General features: G+C 43.0%; 3 protein-coding genes across 3 annotated transcripts in view; 2 read left to right on the forward strand and 1 right to left on the reverse strand.

The window, feature by feature from the left end:
• Positions 1-7,556, forward strand: part of T265_02184 (hypothetical protein) — a gene marked incomplete at both ends in the record, with an annotated part of 70,427 nt that extends 62,871 nt beyond the window's left edge. Inside the window, 5 exons of the mRNA XM_009166358.1 lie at positions 436-485; positions 529-640; positions 1,391-1,550; positions 2,874-3,048; positions 7,074-7,556. Of these exons, the coding sequence (XP_009164622.1) occupies positions 436-485; positions 529-640; positions 1,391-1,550; positions 2,874-3,048; positions 7,074-7,506 (930 nt within the window). The remainder of the gene's footprint in view (positions 1-435; positions 486-528; positions 641-1,390; positions 1,551-2,873; positions 3,049-7,073) is intronic.
• A 77-nt stretch (positions 7,557-7,633) lies between these two features.
• Positions 7,634-7,909, forward strand: T265_02185 (hypothetical protein; the record flags this gene model as incomplete). Its single annotated transcript, XM_009166359.1, has 1 exon — positions 7,634-7,909. The coding sequence occupies one exon, from the start codon at positions 7,634-7,636 to the stop codon at positions 7,907-7,909; it is 276 nt and encodes a 91-aa protein (XP_009164623.1).
• Positions 7,910-8,913: 1,004 nt separating this feature from the next.
• T265_12942 (hypothetical protein) lies at positions 8,914-10,305 on the reverse strand (the record flags this gene model as incomplete). Its single annotated transcript, XM_009166376.1, has 1 exon — positions 8,914-10,305. A coding segment is annotated over one exon (1,392 nt), but the record flags the coding sequence as incomplete, so codon positions are not given.
• Between the last annotated feature and the right edge of the window lie 11,938 nt (positions 10,306-22,243).

Consider the following 22,243-nt stretch of genomic DNA (forward strand, 5'->3'; position numbering starts at 1 on the left):
CTCTCCGCACATTCAGTGTGCTACTATGGAGATGGAAGTAAAGATATGACCGCGTGTTATGGCTAATTATTGCTGACTGGCCTCATTGCCGATACAAGTTAACCGGTTTCTGATTCAGTTTGAACATACAAACTATGAATGATGTGATTTGTAGCACACCTAATTTTCAAGCTCGCAAAGCTACAGTAAGCTCCGAGAAAAAGTATATGTGAAGAGCGACCGTTCCACAAAAGGATGCGTACCAGGAACTGTCTGTCACCTGCGACTCCCACTGTAATCACCCTAAGGATGGTCACTCCAATTTTCCTGCAGGGGAATTGCATTGTCTTATGTGAATAGCTCTTGAACGTGCTTTGTGGTGAGCTCCTCTAAACAACCGGTGACCCTTTGTTTGGATGTCTTAGAAAACTGACTCCCCATTTTCCTCGATTTCAGGTTAAAGTTTCCGTGAAAGAGCAGCGACAGACCATACTTATGCGAGTGAAGTATGTTGTGTGCTTGATTTAATTACTTTATTGACTTTATTAGCCTCCGTATTCATCAGCTTACACAGTTCGAATGCAAAGCGCACAGTTTGGAACTTGAACAAACACAACTAGTTGAAAGCAAACAACGTGAGCTGAAAAGTTTAATGGACGAAGTAAGTCTGAGGGTCCCTTAGCAGTACTGTATTCCACTCTGTTTGGTAAGCTTAGTGTGGTCCGCCTGAGGCTACCGATAACGTCATTGAAGTTGCCTCATCAATCTAGTCAAACATTGTGGTCCTCTGTGAACTGTGTTTTATGTGACTGTCTTGTCCCTTTGGATAAGATTACTACTCCATAAGGACCTGTCGCACTAGGCTGTGTTATATTTCTCCATTAAAAAAAGCTGTTTACACACCGCTTTACCGACCGAAGACATTCCAGACACGTGGTCCAGTGAACTTGTTCCGTCCTACTCAATATACTCACTGAACCGGTTCCTTATTCACACTGCTCCTCAAAGTGAGAATTTCGCCGGGGCAGCACAGTGTGTGAAGGGGACTAAAGTATCCACACTACGAACCGAATCCTTGAAGCTACGAGCTCTCACGAAATGAACAATAACATCGCTTCTCTAAGAAGTGCACTCTCTTATTCCAGATTAAGTGGGTGGAAAGTAAATTAGTGGTTTACCAGTGTTCGTAGCTCATGGAAGTGCCTAATGAGAAACCGGTTAGCATTATTGAGTGAGTGGAAACATTCTGCCAAAGCCCTGGCAGTTGAGTTAATAGGTTACGCTGAAGCGCGCTGAAATACTTGATGGTCCATTGCATCGGCTTTCTTCGTGTGATTCAAATCAGGATTGCTAACAGCACAGACTGGATAGTTTTGCATCTAGTAACTTTGAGCCCTTTTTCTCGATTTAGTTTGATTTTATGTCCCGGGTCTGGGCCAATGAACGTCAGCTACAGCTGAAGACAAACTACCAGCTGAAAGAAAAACTCACCAATCTTACTGATATGCATTCGGTGTCAAAAAGAAACGGGCAAGAGTGGTCTGCAGAGAATCTGTGTTACGGATTAGAAGGTGAGTGTTATACTTTGGTGTCATAAGCGTTTATTCTGTTTGAGCACTCTGTTACTCGCACTTGAGTTTGGCTTTGCTTGCCTATCCATTCTAACTGGTTTCCAACGTTAGCTTCCTTGTAACAAAGTAGGTGGAGGCATCGGCTGTTTAATGGAACAAACAAGTGGACACTTTACAGAACAGTGCAAGCTACACTCCCATGTTATGTGACTTTCACCTTAGCAACAGCCGCCATTCTCAAACAACCTGCAGATGTCTATTGGTTTGTTTTAAGGATGCATTGACGTACAGACCGATATCACCACAGCGGTACGCAGTTATTTGTGTTGTGAGCTGAACCAATGTGCTCCACTCTTTCGGCGGCTGGATCATCGGCGCCCTAATGAAACGTGTTAGGCTTGGACCAGAGGCCTGCTCGGTTTGATCGCAATGCTTGGACAAGCTGATGATGATATATTCTGATATGGTAGTTGAAGATAAGTGTATTTTTAGCATCATCTTCAGTGGCAACAGCGGCTGTAAAATCTGCATACTCGACGACCAGTGGTTCTAGCTGCCGCAGTTTTGTTCGCCGATGGTTTGAGGATATGAGGTAGATAGCTGCGCATTAGATGCAGTAGCAAAGATCTGTACTGTAAAAGACTGGTCCATCCTGCGCGTAAAAGCAGGTACATTTAAGTAAGACCATTTGGTAGCAAACGACCACGGTATCTTGACTTGTTTTTCAGATTTACACGTCAGTCCTCTTGTCTAATTTGATATCAAAGTCAATTGATCAAATCCAACTCAAGCTCAAGATATTCGGTGCGAGCTGAATTGCTTCCTAGGTCCATCGGATGGCCGCTAGAGTTCCTTGCATTCGGTCCTCTGTACAGGTCAGGTCAGCCCACACCATCTGCTGATTGAACACGCTGGTCGGTGCGAGCTGAATTGCTTCCTAGGTCTATCGGATGGCTGCTAAAGTTCCTTGTATTCGGTCCTCTGTACAGGTCAGGTCAGCTCACACCATTTACTGATTGAACACGCTTGAGCAAACTTGTGGCGCCCTATTTTATGACGCGTTTTGTGACTGCGTAATAAACGATTGCCTTATGACGTACTTACAAGTCATCCGTCTACAGTAATCAGTGCCTTTACCCACAATGTCCGAATTCTGACTTAGTTAATCTCCATTTCTTCGCCTCTTATGCATTAGACCGGTTTCCGACAATTCATTAATATTACGCCGGTTGATTTTTTGATGTTCTGCACTCTAGCGAACTGGTCCAATGGAAAGGATCATCTCAGGCTGGCTCAGCTATCTTTTAAAATTTACTGTTGTAGGGGATTCCGCAATGACATATGAACTATTCAGTGTCTTATGCAAAGAAATACGACGACTTCAAACCCGGTCAGCCAGTTTAATTGATGCCCTTGACACGCTGTCTTCCGGAGGCTGCAGCCCAACCACACTCGAAAGCATCCGTGTCTTGGTTCACCGAACCAACAATCCAAAGAGGTAATTGATGTTATCATGTTCTCCTCTTTTAATGGAGCGCAATAAGCAAACAGTTTCCCGGTGTACGCATTCAGGTTACCATCTGTAATTATCACATTCCTCTTGCTATCCGATCTATGTAGGATACCACAGGCCTGTTCTCCTGTCGTTCTCTTTCCTTGAGATCTCGCCCAATCTTCCACGTGGAAGCATTCCTCCGAATTCAGGTTCACGCATTATTCCTGAAGTCGATTTTTGATGGATCCTTCGTATTCTATGCAATGTTGCTTTACTTCTAGAGCGATTTCATGACAATACAGTTCTCTATGCTTTCGGAACTTATGGGTAGAGTGATCGAATGAAATCAACAGAGAGGTCACCGCGGTTTTTAACTTGCTTAAGACTCGGCAGGTAGTTGGTTGCATGCAGATTTTGCGCAATTTTTCCACACCACCTATATTCCAAAGTAATTCCGATCACGACAATGAATGAACCTACTAAGAATAAAATTTAGTTATCATATCTCGACGGACTGTGAAGGAAAAACAGCATGCCTCTTACCCTCCAGTTTCTCGCAAGCATTTAAGACAGCTATGAAATCAGCTATGAAGTACTTTACTTGATGTGTCAGGATGGAATTAAACGCATGACAAACTCAATTGGTGATATCGGCTCGGTCTGTCGACCAAAACGCGAAAAACCGTTGAATTTTGCCCCCCTTGGGTATATTTTCATCTGATCATCAGCTTGAGCACCTTGATTAATTTTGAAACTACAGCATTACAAGCTATATGGATGCAGTGGTAAATCGCTATTTCAACCCATTGGTTAGTTTAAACGAGACAAATCGCTTCAAACTGGCTATTTATCGCGGTTTTTCATTGTTTTCTCTAACCTAGTCAATGAAACACCAAGCTCTGTTACACAGAATTTTCAAAGGATTTTGGGGTCTGTCAGATACTTGACTTAAATTTCTTGAGGGAGGATATACGCCGCATATAATGAGAAATACTTGGACTGTATCCCATCTCAGTGTGTCGTTCAAGGAACGGAACAAGTTACTTAGACCCCATTCCGGTGCTCAAATCGGATTGAAAACTTGCAGACACCTATTTCCGCCTACGAAGCCATACTTTGCTTACCTTCAACATGTCTGGTTTGTGAGCTGACTAATTATGAATGACTTGGAACGAGTTTGAACTTCGACAGATGATTATATTAGCTTTTGTGGGCTCGGTCGTGGTGTCTTCTATAGCTGGCTTCATAATTTCTGTTCAGAAAATAATTTGGGGGGCACGTGCATAATCCTTCCATCCACTAATTAACGACCTCGTCCACCACTTCGTTTTAATAGGTTCTAAAGTGATTATCCTGATGTAAGCGTTTCAAAATAGAATTTGAGGCCACACGTTTGTAGGTCCAATTTTGTGCAATGTTTATTTCTATCTGCAGCAGCAGTCGCCAGTCGTTTTATCCATCTCATCGCAGGGTAAACATATTTCAGTGAAGTGATGTTGTTGATCCATAAGCAGTCGGTGAGGATTATGGCTTTCATTCGCGTAACGAACAGGGTGCACGCGGGCAAGCAGACAAACCACTGGCATGTCTCAGAGCCTGTAGACTTTAGCTGCAATTAACCTCCACTTTTTCTACTTGGAATTCGTCGAACCTATTTCTTGTTCATCAGTTCTAGGTTCCAAATGACAGTAACAAGTAATTACGCACTTAACCTATCGTCTTTTGTAGATCTTTTTTGTACGCCCAAATGTGCTTTGAGCTTTACGCCTACTTATCCATCACATAACGTCAGTTATCGCCAGATTTTAAGAACCGTTCTTCTACATCACATTGTGCAAGGAAACTGATAATTTTAACGGTACTCCTACAGGGTGGTTTTGTCCGTGTCGTTCACTGAACCAGTCAGTCGTGATGAAAAATTCACATGGATACAACCCAACATTACAACGAATAGTGATGGTTGCCGAAGCGTGATATTGGCGCTTTCAGTTACTTTTTGTGCTGAAGCGCTGATTCCTTGCGCGTTATAGTAAAAACTACATGTTGGGCTTGGTTGGCGTAATTGATCATGTACAAAACACCATTGATACCACCAAGTTTCTCGCCTTTCTTGGTTCACTTAGTTCATCGTCATTTAAAATTCACTAAGCAATAGTTCCCAAACGTCATGGTGTTTCTCTAAAATGGAGCAAAATACTAGTCATTAGGTTCGTCAAGCTTCAATAAAGGCGGTTTTTCGTGATTTACCATTTCAAGTTCGTAAGAATTCGGCAGTTTATTTCCCGCTTCCGCCATTCCTCTCGTTAGTCTAGGCAAAACATCAAGTTCTCAGGTCCAGTTGCATAACGGGTCAACTCATTGTGACTCGAATGTGTTCTACTGATTTCTTGTCCGTGCGCTGGTCTTTTAAACGGATATAGTGGAAAGACAAAGATAGTGCGGTGAATTTAGCTATTCGGACCTGGGCGCCACCGCAGTGAATTATCACCTTCCTAAATTGTTGCCAGCATAAGTACAGAAGCCGATGTGAGACATGATGGAAATTTTTCTGCCTTATGTACTCGGTTACCATTCATTCGGTACCTTGGAGCTCGATAGCTCGTTTGATGAATGTGAATACCCTCGTTTTTTCATCCCATGTCAAGGATATGCCAAGTCCTCAGGGCTCTACGGGTAGTATGTTTCTCATACGTGAGAATCGCTGTCTTCTGCTCGTTATTCCAGCACTTGATTCTGTATTCCATGGCTTTCAGCATATTAGTAAGTTAAAAAAAATAGGGCACCCCAAAATTAATGATGGAAACGCCTGGTTCTCAAATGCAAAGTTGATGGCCGTTTACATATTCCCGCCACTTGTTATCTGGTCCTATCCGGTCCTCACAAATCACCACATTGCAAAATTTGCGGTGACCAGCGGTTTTCTTGATATCAGTCAGGGGATCGTCTCCAAGTTTTGATCAAACATCATCGATTCACTGCAGTTGGTGCTCTTTCCCACTTCCTTTGGATATAAGCTCTTTTTCTGTCCACTAACCGTTATGAGCTTTTGCGCAGTATTTTAACTGATGCAAATAAACTATTGGCAGAATGCACTCATTTGCAAAGCAATTTGGCTTTGACAGAAGACTCACCTGAAACCCAGCTGAATTTCTCGCTTATGATGTTATTAAGTAATTTGGGCTCAAGTAGGATATAAGGTTGATGAAAACTCGGGGACTGCTTCTACCTGATGAGCCACAAGAAGTGCGAAACGGATCGTGGGTTGTTGAAGAGTTTTCCAGCAACCTTATGAGTAATGCACCAATTATATACAACGTATCGCGATATCTCGGATATGGTATCAACTGAAACATGAGGCGGCGTGGCACAGCACATCCAGTTGCTTAATAAGCAAGGAATTCAGTCGTGTTCCAGTGATTCTCCCGTGAAGACCAACCAAATCGGTATGCAAATGAGTGTATTTCGCTAATCTCGTATGATTTGGGTTCAAGTAAAATGTAAGGCTGACGGAAACTCGGGGACTGCACCTACTTAATAAGCCCGGTCGTGGGCTGTCGAAGAGTTTTCAGCAACCTTATAAATAGCGCGCTACTTCTATAAAATAAACTGCTTATTCGTATCCCGAGGGTAACTTACCAACAAGTACCACTGACTAGTGAGAACATCGCCATACTTTCTCTCAGAGTCGTGTTCTGTGCATAGTTAAGCATCGCATATGCTGTGTCAACGATTTATGGAGAGTCCCACTAGCTTTTTTCATGCCTTGAGCGCAAAATCTACGTGTTTCCTATCTACGTAACAAATAAAACGATCATAATTTCAATGAACAGTTGTTTTGATGGAGACTTTAAAAATTCAAAATTCCTAAACTGAGTAGGATAGGAAACGATAAACGTTTGTATACCCCTTATCAGAGACCTGAATGAATAGCTATTTATCTCACGGCTGTTTCACGCTTACTCATATGTCACCACTCTCAGTAGATTTGCTTAAATTCGCCCGTCATCATCTGTTCACTTTATGTTCAGCGTCAAAAAGTCGCCGGCATTCCTCCGGCGTGAAATAAACCTTGATATTTCATCATCTGCTCCACATCTGGATTTCACACCTCCGAAGTCAGTTGTAGTTCCCAGACCAGTATTCCGTCACGTACCAACCACATCTTCAGGAGGTAGTGAAAAAGTTATGAAACCTCATCCTGTATGCATCGATAGTCGTGATCATTCATCCTCCACTTACTTCTGTCCGAATGGCAATCGTCAAACGAAGTCTCAGTCAAGCGAGAGAGACATTCGACCCACATGTCCAGTACGTCAACTCAATAGAACTTCTTCCCCGGCTTTTGGAACGCATTTACGTCGACGTCCGATGTCTCTCTACATCCGGCGGTCTTTTGAGCCCGTATTAGAAGGCAGCATTCCGGAAGCAGACGAAGAACAAGAGAAAGAAGAATTTATTTAGGACGCAAACCTATTCCGCTCTTTTTATGTCCAAAGGCTGTGCAGTATTTGTTCCCATATGATTTCGCTCACTTTTTATTCAGCTTACCAACGTACCAACCACATCTTCAGGAGGTAGTGAAAAAGTTATGAAACCTCATCCTGTATGCATCGATAGTCGTGATCATTCATCCTCCACTTACTTCTGTCCGAATGGCAATCGTCAAACGAAGTCTCAGTCAAGCGAGAGAGACATTCGACCCACATGTCCAGTACGTCAACTCAATAGAACTTCTTCCCCGGCTTTTGGAACGCATTTACGTCGACGTCCGATGTCTCTCTACATCCGGCGGTCTTTTGAGCCCGTATTAGAAGGCAGCATTCCGGAAGCAGACGAAGAACAAGAGAAAGAAGAATTTATTTAGGACGCAAACCTATTCCGCTCTTTTTATGTCCAAAGGCTGTGCAGTATTTGTTCCCATATGATTTCGCTCACTTTTTATTCCAGCTTACCAAAGCTGGAACTTTGTGCCCCGTTTCCTGCAAATCAAACAAGAATAGAATTTTCATTACTCCCTACTCTTTTTACCGATTCAATTCACCGAACACCATTTATGGGTGGATGTTAACTGGCTTTCTTAGTACCTTTAAGCAAGTCTCCCCATGAGCAGCAAACAACGTTTGTCTGCACAGTGCCTGTGTTCGGTCTCGCACTCGACCCAAATGCTAACCTTCTCGTGTTTAAAGGTGCACGGGTCAATGAAGCAGCAATTAAATACACTGGTTTTTTGTTTTAAGACGTCCTACTACTTCGTAAAAAGCAAGCGGCCGACTAATCCTGTACTTGCCGTCCGGTTGGAGAAAGTCGGAGAAATGTGTCAAGCGCTGAGGATACATCAAACAGGGACAGTGTAGTAGTGGTTTCGGAAAATCTCACGCCCAAAACGAAGGCGCTAAGACCCACAACCACACGAAATCCTTCGATAAGCGAACCTTAGAAGCGCTATTTGAACCAAACGGCACCCTACCCAATTGTCTCGCTGGCAAACGTACTGCAGCCTGGGTTTTTTCCAATCCCCTTACCAGACGAGTCCTCTACAAATGCTTGAAGGCGATAACGAAAACTTGTGAATTATTGAAAAAATTAAAACGGTGGCGTCGTCTGTTCGAACCACTCCAGTGACTAGCAGAGATGATATGGTTATCACATTACCTGTATTCACATAATAGTGTGCAATACTGTGCATAAGTACCAGGAAAGTAAAACGTTCGGTGACCGTTGTTTATCTGTGTGTTTACGTTCAGTTACACTTGGGCCCTTAACTATCATTGAATGTGCCAGATGTCAAAACGTGTATGAAAATCACGAGATCATTTGGAGATTGTTGGTCAAAATTGGAAAACATTTGTCTTCAGAGGCTGTCGTTCAGTACATATCCGGTGGACAGAATGCTTTGACGTTAAAATATGGGTACTGCATATCAAGTCGTGCTATGCAGCGCTTTAAAGAAACCATGGTGCGTGATGATATCGTAACCGGTAGGACGCGTATACCTTTATAATAAACTGGCTTGTGACCCGGAGGTGGCTTGTGGAGGGATATACTACACTGACTGGCTCTTGCGATGGCCTCAACTCGTCTGTCATAGAATGGTCTCTGATAGGCTTCTGTGTCATTTATGTAAAAGGTATATTCGATTCTCGACAAGTTCTGTTGTTTCTCTGTATTTGAGTCCGATTCTGACTTTTGAGAAACCGAGCTGCTACGCCTAGGTTTCAGCACAGTTAATGGGCTAGCTCGGTCCTGTGGAATGCGGGACCAACCATCTGCTGTGGAAGGCCTAGACAGTGAACTGGAACGTACGGATGGAGTGTGATCTCTTAGTTTGGGAGTGGGAAGCCGATTCATAGCAGAAAATTGCAACCCAGAATCTGTTGTTCGTATTTTGGCCGCTGATTCTACAGGACGGGGTGGCCGTCTCTCTGGCAGTGTCGGGAGGTTTGTTGTTTTGGATTTTTGAGGCGGCGTCGGGGGCTTGTCTGTTACCAGCGTGGAAGCACTGTAACAATCTTGCCTCTCACTTGTGTTTGTGAATGCTGGCCCTGCTGTGTGTGCCATATCCCCAGTGGACATTTCTGGATAATTTAATTCCCTCGGGTTCAACCTTGCATTCAAGCTTGATGAAGTTCCAGTTTCCAGAGGCCCCATGTCCTGCTGGTTTCCAACAGAGACTTCTTTATCGGACACTCTAGCAGTGTTCACTAGGTTGTGCCTGTCTCCACTGTCTGAATAATCATGTGCGCCGAAAAGTCCACTTTCTGATGCAGCATCTGCCCCGTAGTTGTCATCCATTTTGGATCCGTTTCGTAGTCCCTTGTTATTCTCTTCTGATCTGCGAAGTTGATGTCTTTTAGCAGCTTTATTTCTTCTGGCCGCCGAATTGTGACGCACATTTCCGCAGGATTCCAAACTATTATCGTATGCCAGAGTTTTTGACTGAGCATAGCCAGACCGCATTTGTGAAGCAGTAGGAACCGATACATGGCACAAATTTTGTCGCACCTTCTGGTTGGATTTCGATTTATTGGAAGAGCTCGTGCTGAACGCCAGACATGGAGATGAAGCTCGCATTTGTCTGCGATAATCAGAAAGGGGGTTCGCAAATGCAGGTTTGAAATCACTCAACTCACGAATGTAACCATGATCATTAAATAATCGTCTTTCAGAAGACAGCCCACGGTAATTTTGTCGTTTCAACGTTGACTTTTCCTTTCCATCGGACGCCACATATAGGCGTTGTTTGCCGTGCGATGTGCCCATTAAATAGTCTTATAGTTTTTGTCCTCCTGGTGTTCTTGTTAAGTGTTTACGATATGCATCATAAAATGAAACTTGTCAGGACTAGACTTATAAGGTCATGTGCAATGATCTTACAGGCCTTGTACACCTGTATTGATCTAAATATATTTGAAATGTCAGGTGCGTTATTGAGATCACGCGGTTCCACGCCGTTTTCTTTGACACCATAACTATTATGGGACCGATTGGAAGTCATCGTTTCAGAGAGGTTTGGTATCTTCAGTTGCGACGTATGGACGAATCGATCATGTGTTCCGAAATTGCTGAAAACGCTACATGTGGGCATTTCGTTCGTAAACTAGGCTACACGTCTCAAATCTTGCAACTGCAGCCAAATATACCTTAAAATCTCAACAATGAAAGGTATTACTCTTTTCATTGCGCCATAGATGTCATTTGAGGAAACTGTGGGGTCTCTTTACGCTTAATAAATTTGGTATCATTTGCTACTACTGGCAAAAGAAAAAACGAGAATTATCTCAAGCCGTAAAGAATCTTTTTATCACAAATGGTCTAAACTGAACTGCTCTGTCGTCACAGATGAGCAACAATTAGGACGGCATATTCCGTCAGCCCTCGATGGTTTAGCTTGAGAGTGCTGTTATTCTGATACGGAACTGTTATAGAATTCCCGTCTGACCTTCTGCCTGGATGGATTTCCGAAACCATCGTTTCTTCATCGCCAGCTGGAACGTGACTGAGCCGAATGAATACGCAGAACTCTTGCTCTTTTGTTATTTCAGCACTCAGTTCAGATGTACGAATTAATCAATCATCCCTCAACCTATCAATGAAATTTCATTCCGGACGGGAAAAAAGGAACAACTGAAACGTCGTCAGCCAATGGGAGCAGGCGCTCTTCACCGGCTATGCATTATGAGTGCGAAAAGTTCTAATAATCGGTTAGAATATTTTTTCTGACTGAACAACAAGTGACGTAAAAACCTCATAAGCTTCATACGTACGATTGTCGAGGGTGTTTTAGTTACAGTATTATCTTCTGTGGCCGCTGACCCATCCTTGTGCTACATACTTGGTACATGCCGCTGACTAAAACAGCCATCTGGTCTGATGTTCAACTGAAACGTTCTCAAACCCAGAGAGCCTAAATAAGGATATCTCTGAATGCTAAGTAAACCAAAGGATGGGGGTTGCGCTTTACTTTTCGTGACTTATTCTTTTTGGATAAGCTTTCAACTAGATTGACTCATCCATTGATTGATCCATTCAGATTGAATATACATATCCACACTCATTTTTACCACAAAAACTCATATATGTATATATAGTGTTATATTATTATATCGATTATTGACAAACCATCAGGTAGTTACCATGAAATTCCGTTTCTCCATTAAACGTATACTGGCATAGAATATCTGAATCAGGTCAGTCACACTAGATAGGAATCGTCTTGGCAACGGGTTTAATTAGCCAGTACATTCACAGCGTTTGATGGAACTATGATCGTGCCGTCATTCGCGCTTAATCACTATTAAGGCCTAATTTGCTATCGATCCACATAAGCCACAAACTATCGTATAGTTACCGTGAACCTGGTTCATGGAGATTTTCTCTGTATGGCCATAAGGAACAGCGTTTCCAAGCCGATCTCTGTGATGTAAAAATAATTCTGTACATCAGCTTATAACATGAAATCAATATCTTTCACGATGGTTATATTTCACTGTTTTCACATCACAGGAAATTTCCGTCAGTAAAACATGTTCACACATCTACTTGGACGGTTTCGCCATAGTCTACTGTTTCTACCTTTCTGTCGTTGCTTGAGTATAAACATAAATTCCACATATGTTGAATCGAATTCCGAACTTTTCACAACAGGTTGACAATTTTTTAACCGAAACTAACGTGGCACACTTGGATGAATTTTATTTTGCACTTTTGCTGGCATTTTTTCGACCGCGTGCTGTATCTGGCCTGATGGAAAATAATATGCAAAAAAGTTGCCATTGCTACTCGTTTTGTTCGATTTTTCCTCCTGTAAATCAAGTCGGAACTTATTTTATCCAATTTTACGACTAATCTGTACAACTCGCACAAAGTTTCGCATTCTGAGTGAAAAGCGCTTATACAGGACACATTGTTGGTCTATCTTAGAGCGGACACTGAGCCGTATTGCACAGAAGCGGGTTGCACAAACGAGTTGATGGAGGGTACTAATTGAATCGCATGGCTTCTTTCCGAAAGATCACATCCAGTCAGTACTTGTTCAAAAACTTTTGCAACCAGTTGTGACCTATGGAAGCGCAATTTTATTTGATATGGTGTCAGGAAATAATAGTTTGAACGAACTCATCCGAAGCGGTGACGAATGCATCAGCTGGGGATCGCTTCACAAACGTCAAACAGGAATACAACGTAAGCAACGAAGTAGGAACATTGATAAGCTAGTAAAACAAAGGAAATGGAATATACACTCATTTGCAAACTAATTTGGTTCTTTCGAGAGACTCACCTGGAACCCAGCTGAATCTCTCGTTTATGATGTTCTCAGGCAAGTGAATGTGCTGCACCAGGCCGCCTCATGTTTCAGTTGCTACGATATTTGAAATATCGCGATACATGTATATTTGTAATGTACTAATCATAAGGTTGCTGAAAATCCATCGACAGCCCACGACCGNATTTGGTTTCAAGTAGAACATAAGGTTGACGGAAACCCGGGGACTGCGCCTACCTGATGAGCCCCAAGAAGGGCGAAACCGGCCGTAAGCTGTCGATGGATTTTCAGCAACCATATGAGTAGTACATTACAAAGGAAATAGAAGTTCCTGGATTATCTGGGTTCCAAATCTGCACCTGGAATGTCTCCCCAGACTGGGTAAAATATGTTTGCTGAGTTCTAGCGGTTCACTTGGTAACGACATTTGACAACGTGCTTTCGCGTAAACGATCTGGGGAACAGTTCAGGATCGGCTTGGTTGAACGCCAGACTGCAAGTCGTAGGCTTTAGGAGGAAAGGACGGGATTAGAAGACTGTTTGTGTAGAACCAAAACATCAGAGACCAACTTCCAGGGAATACGTTTAGCTCAGACACAGGATCATTTTGTTTAATGTGGGTGAAAGCTTCCGGAATATAAACGGGATTCTGTATCTTCCTTGTATGAGACGGACAAAAGTTTGTCCGTGTTATTCTATTTACTAGTGTACTACTTATCTGTCTAGCTGGTTCCTGGGGGAGTTGGACGGGACGGTAGAATTGGAGACTGGTGTGTGTTATATAGTTGGTCTGTCCTGAAACTCATTACGGCAAAAGAGACAAAGTCCCCGACGAGTTTTAACGCATATGGTGAACGAAGAAAATTCCTCACTGTTTTCGGAGCATAATCCTAAGCAGGAGGCTTCAGGGCAAATCACTTTTATGTAGTGGGTTATATCGTTATTGCAACTGTAAATATCGCACAAAATAAACACTTAGATTCGGCTGTCAAATCAAAGCAAGCGATGGACCACTGCACACAACATGTGATGTCGCATACGTTTCTCTATGTGCGCAACCGACTGGTTCCTTCTAGTCGGTCCAAACGCGAATGAATATGACCGGAAGGGAGGCTGCCTACCGGATGGCTCGGTATTGGCGGTCAACATCATCCATAAGACGCATGTAAGGAAGACACATGGCTAGCTTGTGCTAGCCAGCTATATGTGCACAATAATGACTATGGAAACTCACTACTAGCACTCTTTTTGGTTTTGCACTCCGAGTATTTTGCACACACATGGAAACAGCCTGGCAGTTGAACCCCATGGTAGTCGCTTCGAATAAACGGGGGCTGTGTCACGTAAACCCAGCATACACCAGCGCAGCCTTCTATAGTTGACTATGGTTTAACTTACGTCGATCAGTAAGGTGACCACTTAAAGTCACTTCTGCCACTATCGCCGGCTTAGCGCACTGAAATGTTTAGGGTCTTAAGGCACTGTATTCTGAATTGGTCCGTTCAGTGTGGGACATGGAAAGTTACCCTAAACACCTGTCTGATAACCTGGTAGAGCTCCCTTATATGTCAACATTTTGCCGAAGGACTACTGCGAGTCCGCTAATGGCCGGCCACCGCACATAGCATTACAGTCGGCGTCCATCCCGTTTTGTCTCTAAGCCCGACAGCCCCTAGTGTTATCTTGTATCTCGTATGCTTCAGCTTTATAGGCTCAATTGATGATCTTGAGTTCGTATCGTTTCTCTCCACGCCACTTCGTTTTGCGCGTTTGGTTTTCATTTCACATCATCATTGGTACCCTTCAGAGTTTACACCAGTGAAACAACTTTACTACTGATACTTCCCATTTTTCTTCTTCTAAATCCCGTCCTGTCCCACTTGACAGTCACTTTTATGTAGATCTCGGTTGTATGCACTTCAGTAAAGCACCTATGGAATTGACACGAGTTATTCTGAAGCTAGTGCTGTGGTTTCTGTCGTTTTTCATGAAACCTAAAGTTCTCGAGCTTAAGCTTCATCGCTCGAATGGATACCTTTAAACAGCTTCTTATATACTGCCCACTTCTCCAATCCGATAAATTCACATTGGTCAAAATGCTGAACGCACTTTTATCGCGTTTGCCTACGCACCAACAAACCAACAAACCGTCGCTCCGATTCACTGAAAGACATCTTAGAGAGAACTGATCACCCTCTCAGCCACCTGTATGAGCTCGAATGTCATCATAATAGTGGGGGGTTTAAGTGCACTGGGGAAGCCTCAGTTCATCAGAAGGACTTCTCAGTGGTACGTTCCATCTAAACGTAGTGATAACGGTGGATTTTAAAAACCTGTACTGACCACTAGCTCTTTCTCAGCAGTCTTTAGTTTGAACACAATTTGCCCCGCTGTGTTACTTAACGTTCTCATACGGCCAAGTAGCTCTGGAGTCAAACTGACTACATTAACATCAGCCGATAATGGTGCCGTTTACTCCTTGACTGCCTATAGTTCTGGAGTACACAAGTCAATTCGGCTCAGGTTTCTATTGAAATTTTCCGGTAAGCTACGAGAGCGAGCCCCAGAGTGTAAATCTGTCAGAACAGCCGCTCGCTGAGTCGGTGCAATGATAACTCTATCCTCAAAGCACTACAAACCATCCGGAGTAAAGGACAAACTTTCGACAGTAAAAAGCAGGAAATCGGCATCGCTTTTGCTGCTCCCAGCCACGTCGCAGTGCAGAAAAAATGGGAGCAAAATATCTTTTAGTATCAACAAGCCCATCCCGCTTGACTGGTAATGGTTGAATCAATAAACAATCTCAATTGTTTGAATCAAAGTCACATGATGTAATCCTGGATAAGAAGTCGGCATGGGTAATCATATTTGCACTACGACGCACAATCGTATACGTATGCGAACTCAATGCAATAATCCACCGTTGCACCATAGCAGCAGACGAGTTCGCTAGGGATTTCGTAGGATGATACAAGAACTTTAAGGCCCCGTGGTCAGCGGCGATGGTAAAGCTTGAACCAGAAAGATACTTATAGAGCTCAAGTGTGAACACGTTCGCCTATTCAGACGTGAAAATTCAGACGTGTGCAACGTGCGTTGGTGGAGTAGTGGTTACACGCTCCCATTGTGGAGTAGTGGTTACACGCTCGCATTGCACGTCAGATTTCCAAGGTTCAAATCCCGGTACGGCCATTAGATATGCAATGCTGATGAGCTCTAATAAGAGCGAGACTCGAGTCCAGTGCTTCTATTTGGTGTGGACTCACCGGAACAGGACGGCCGTTCAAACGAAAGTGGTGTGGCTACGAACTTATGGAGCCCTGTGACAGCCCAATGTACCACAAGTGCTTCTTGTCGAGTTTGAGAATACCCACGTTCGGCTTTTGAAAGTCGACAGGAAATGTAGATCACCGGTGTGCCATACTGTTCAAGGATTGCTTCTATTCCAGTGGAAGAAGCATCAGTAATGGTGGTCGAATGGTGTGGCGGAAAATAGTTCCAAAACAGCTGAAGTTTGAAGATAACCAAGCAATGCACGCAAGGTCTTTTTATGGTTGGAGGACGAAGAAAACCGATTAACGAATGTGACATCAGACAAGCGAATTGCGTGCTTAGAAAAACTAGGAACAAATCGGAAATAATACTGAAGTGATCCTAAAACAATACTGTTCTTGTAGACTGGTTGCTGATGGCACGCTTACTAAAGCAGGTAAACGTTTTGTATTGGGTTTAAAACCACTACCATCCACAATGTAGCGAAGGCGTAAGTGATTGAACTGCAAAAAAGCATTTATCTGGATGAATGGCTACACTGAACTTATGAAATTGTTTTAGTAAAGACAATAGGCGCATATCATGGATACCTTCAGCAGTAGCATGCACTATGACGTCGTTTTGATGCCCCTTATCACCCTCCAAATCTTTTGCAACAGAATTCTTAACATGGTGAAATACAGCTGGTGAGACATTCAGAACAAAGGGAAGGAAAATGTATCGGAATAATCCAAAAGGTGTGTTGATCATAGTACGATTACTAGTGGCCTCGTCCATAGGTATTTAAAGATAGGCATCTTTTAGATAAGTTTTTGAATGCATTCTTGAACCTAATAATCAAATAGTACATCCTCTGGCTCTTCTGTAGTGCGTGTGCGTTGTAGTAACCGTGTATTTAACGTTAACCAGTAATCTCCACAAATTCACGGAGTAATATTATCTGCCTATACTGGGGTGACTATCGAAGTTGCCCAATTCGATGATTCAACAGATGTCAGTATTTATTACAGACGGAGTATCGGTTCTGATTGAGCACGAGAACAAGACGGAATAGCGTAGAGTGAAGACGGGTTCACTTGTCTAAGAATAGACGTACCTAAGCTGAAAGTGAACGCAAAAAACATGGTTAATACAAAAGGACATTATGAACACAAGGAATAGTCATGAGGTTCACCCAGATCGTTGGATTGTATGTAGATATGAGTGACTCGGACACGTACTGAATGAATGATTGTAAAAATCTCCTAGGGACTAATGACAAGTGTGGTCAGGCTTTCCGGTTTCTTAAAATGTAGGGTCGCGTGCGCTGTTGAAGCCTGGCTAAATCAGAGATACCAGGGTCATATGTATTTGATGATGCAGGTGCAACGCCCGGGTACGGGGGTGAGACTGAAGTATGATCGGTATTACCTTCAATGTTATTGAGTGAAGGCGTGTGCAAGTCAGACAGAGGGGTGTATGAACGCCCTTGCCTTCACTAGATGAGGTACGCGTGAACTTGTTGACATGTGTGCAATCACCACAAGGAGCAAGATGGTGGACGGATACAGTGCCTTATTTTCCACCAGGAAGACGAACATGGACGTAATGTGGGTTGCAATTTATAAGTTCGATTGCCTCAATGGCTGGTTCACACTTTGAGGTGCGGTCAAATCTTTCCAGTAAAACAGGTCCTGAAATAGTTAGCCAAGTTTGTGTAGACAACCCACAGGATCATCAACGTTCAAACCGAAACACTCGTTCATGTGGAGTAGCATTCGTGAAGACGCGGAGAAGGGACCGTATAGATTGGAGGGTATCTGATAGAGCCTACTCCCAACGACAGATTCGAAGATCTTTTTGTCTTGAGTATGAGCTGGGTTGTGTTTTAGAGAGTTCCGTTAAAGCACTTGACGTGCCTGTTCCCCTTGGGATTATAGGCAGTTGTTCGGCTGGCGCAAACTCCTCTGTCATGTAAGAATTTGGATATCCGTTAGATATGAATGAAGAGCCATGAGCCGGATGTACATATGCAGGCATACTGGACAAAGAGATTTGTTCACGTAGACATTTAATAACGGCAGATGCAAAAGTATGTGCGCAAGGAAATGTAAAGGGAAACCTGGAAGACTCGTCAACGATAGTGAGGATATATCGGTTTCAAGTAACAGAAAACAGAGGTCCTTTAAAACCCGCGCTACTTTGTTCGAATGTTTTGTAAAACTGCGGTTTGATGGCGGTACAAACCGTACGTTCTGTTGTGATGTCTTTGGCATTTTGTACGGGAATCGGCTTGAAGTGCTTTTTGAAGAGATACATGCATGCAACTGATTCCGGGATGACACAAGGACTCATGAACTTCCTTTAGTTCATCATTGCCGTTCACATTGGCGCATAGGTTACGCAATAAGGTGTCGACTACCAGATTGTCTTTTCCAGGTCTGTAGCTGACATCTTAGTTAAAAGCGGAGAGTTACATTTTCGTTCGGTGGATTTTATCGTTTTTATCTTCCCTTTCTGCGACACACCATAGATAAAAGAAACCTATCGCTGGTCACTGATAAGCTTGAAGTGCTTTTTGAAGAGATACTGCTTCCATTTATGGATAGATTCAACTATGGAGTCTGCCTCTTTCTCAATAACAGAATGATTCTTTTTGCTCGATGTCAGTGTCCTAGAAAAGAAAGCCACTGGTCGACCGTTTTGAGTCAGAGGTGCAGCAATCGCTATATGAGGCGTCCGTCTCGACAACCAAGAATGTGTTGTAGTCGACTGCCAAAACCGTAGCGTTCTGTAACTCCTTCTTTGAATTTCTGAAGGACTGCTGTAGACGCTCCGGTAAGGGAAAGGTCTTATTTCTGATAAGCACACTGATTTTGTCAGAGAAGTATGTCAGAGAATTATGTTCATTGCGAATAATAAGCAAACATACCAACAACTTGTTGTTGGGATTTAGCGTCATGTGGATAAGAGTGTTGACGAATAGAGTTCATTCTTTCAGAATCTGGCTTGATGATTCCTTCAGAAACTTCATAGCCGAGAAGGCGTACTAGTTTGGTTGCTATGATGCTTTCCTTTAAGTTAGGCGTAATTCCATACTTCCTATATTACTTCACAGAAGGATTTGAGGTTCTGATCGTGCCCACTTTGGGTAGTCACACAAATAATGACGTTGCCGATGTAAGCGTAGGTGATACAGGTTTTCAGACGTGATTATATGGTAAATAGTATGCTGTAAGCACACTACTACGTTGGTAACGCCGAAAGGAATACGACGAAACTGAAACAGTTTACCGCACGCTTCAAAAGTGTTATAGGGTTTGTCTCTTACTGATTAGAACTGGTAAGCACTTGATAGGTCTGGGTTTCCAAGAATAGCATGGCGGGAAATTTTTTTCACTTATTTTATCCAGTCGCGGTAAGCGTCTACGTATGTGAACTAGTTTGACTGTAGTTCACTACCATGCGTCTTTTGTGGTTTGAATTTTTCGTGACCAGTACTTGAGCCCTCCAGGGAAGGTTCGAATGTTCAATCATGCCTTCATCCAATATTCGGTTAACTTCAAAGAGAATGAATCGTTCATCGTCAGGATTATAACGTCACGATTTCGTAGCGATAGGCTTGCAATCGGGTGAGGTTAGCAAAAAGAGGTGATTCGACCGTAGCAGCAAGTAGACCGCAGAGGGTGAATGGACCTCAGTTACCACCGAATTTGATTCCAACTTTGTTATGTAGACCAATGAAATCATGGCCTAGCAGCAGGTCTGCGCACAGATTGGGTAACACCAATAGCTTGACTTTTCTGTAAACAGTACCCCTGTAATCGGTGGATGCGTAGCACTACACGTTAGTTGAACACGTCAGAGAGGTGGATACTATCATAACCACAATATCGCTATCATAAATTTTCCGGCCACGAACTACCAAAGGAGATATATACCTGCTTGAACTTCCTGCGTCTATGTGGGCCTGTAGCGATGTTCTGTTCACCCTTATGCTGGTTACCGTGCGGGACAAGCAGTTCGGGACCGCGGCAATCAGCAGGGAAGATAAAGCAGAATCGTCTTGCTATTTGCCTGATTTTACGACACATTTAGTTATAAAAAACACTTAAAATGGCCTGTTCTGCCACACGATTTACAAACTGCTTCTCTTGCGGGGCATTTCGATTGTGAATGCCTGAAACGACCGCAAAAGTAACGTATCCGAGAGCTGATTGATCAGATATAGGGTGTGGAATCAGGGGGAACTGATTGTGAAGGGGTAACCGTAGATGTTTGTAAGGTGCTATAGCCGCACAAAATGATATCGGCTGGTTATGCGACTATGAATGAGCTTGTTTGCGGACCAATTCCAATGACCCAGCCAATTCATATGGTTTATCGAGAGTGATTTCATTGTGAGGCAGAAGTCTTTCTCTGATGGTAGCATACCGAATTTCATTTTGGTGGTTAAGGGCGGACACCGCCTTAAAATCACAATTTTTGGCCAAGGATTTAGGCCTCGGAACAAACTGATCAACATCTTGACTGGTGTTTTGTTTGCAAGTTTGTAGAAGATAACGAGCGCAAACTATATTCTTAGGACGAACGTACAACTTTTCAAGTATACTGACAACGGATTCATAATCCGAACATTCAGAGATGTAAACGTATACAGGTGTATCCACAAAATGGATCAAAGTTTCAATATATTTAGATTAGGCGATTCAACAGTGACAGAACTGTTTGAAAGGTTCCGAACCAACGTGTTGTGGCGCCTGGAGAAATTGGATCGGTGTCGAAACACTTGGGTCACAGCAACGGTCCCATTGTATTATTAGACAAGTAAATTGTTACAAACGGAGTATCGAATCCGACTGAGCGCAAGAACAAGACGGAATAGCTCAGAATGAATAGCGGTTTGCTTGTCTAAGAATAGACACACATAAACCGAAAGTGAAGGCGAAAGCATGGTTAATACAAAACGACAATGTGAACTCACACATTGAAGTTATTGATTGACAAACGGGTTCACGCAAGCCAAACGAAATAATTTTTCTTTTAAGAAATATAAGACCTTGGGTATTTGGTTGCCACCTGTAGCCTTAGAACATTTAAAAATCAGTTGTTTGAGTTCACTCTCATTCACAGAAGTCAGTAAGGTTGGACCAAGTTCGCAATGTGCTCAAAACTTTGAGTTCGATAATTGATGGTCTTGAGGATGAAACTAAAATAATTACGGTCAATAGCAGTACCTTGGAACAATCTCGCACAAGTCGTACAATTACCAACTAGACGTAAAGACTATCCAGCGACACCGTGAATATTAACTTCCATGGGCACTATCACAATGCTGGGAAAAACGTTGTTACATCTGACTGTGGAATAATTATTCTAATAATGGACTCAACACGTGTTGAGTAGTACTACTGTAACGGTGATACTACTGATTAGGGAGGCAAGCGAGTAGTATGTGTTGTTCGTAGAATTTCGCTTTGCGTCGACTGAAAAAGAGAATTCTGCTGCGGAATTTGTGGGGCCACTTTGTAACATTTGCTTGGATTTGACCGACGAATCAGTGGTGGCAATGGATCTCCAGGAAGACTCGTTTGGGAGAAGATCTGTGTCCAGTTTTTGTAACTGAGATGCAGATTAGAGTTTTGCTCCTCTGTTCAATGGTCTGTAACCGGTCAGTTGGCATTTCCGAATAAATAGCTCCTCAGCGAAGGCCTTCTTCCTTTCACCACTAGCGTCAAGAATGAAATCATGTTGTTGAACAGAAGCGGATATGAAAATTACAAAAAAACATTCTGGGCAAAAACAGATGGAGGAAGGGTGGAGATATCATCAGTCAATGCTTTCAGGTCAGTATTAGGATCAGACTTACACCTAGTAAACACATGGCCAACGGCGGATATCGGTGGCCAAAGGTGGCCTAATTTTCCAACGTCATTACCACTAACAGCCATCAATCATACATAGATCAATCATACATAAATCATTCATAAATGCCTTCAAAAATTAAGGAAACTAGAATGAGTTAAATATTAGATCCCTAGGTAAAAAGTCACTTTTGAGACCGCTTTTTAATGCAAAATCGATTTCATATGTCGTTTATTGCGCTAAGTCTGGTTCTCGCTAGCTGAGTCATTTTCCGCTCGTCCGCTACTGTATTCCGTCCAATTTTTGGACGGTCGTCAA

This window comes from Opisthorchis viverrini (genome assembly GCF_000715545.1).
Source record: "Opisthorchis viverrini unplaced genomic scaffold opera_v5_25, whole genome shotgun sequence".
Classification (NCBI taxonomy): domain Eukaryota; kingdom Metazoa; phylum Platyhelminthes; class Trematoda; order Opisthorchiida; family Opisthorchiidae; genus Opisthorchis; species Opisthorchis viverrini.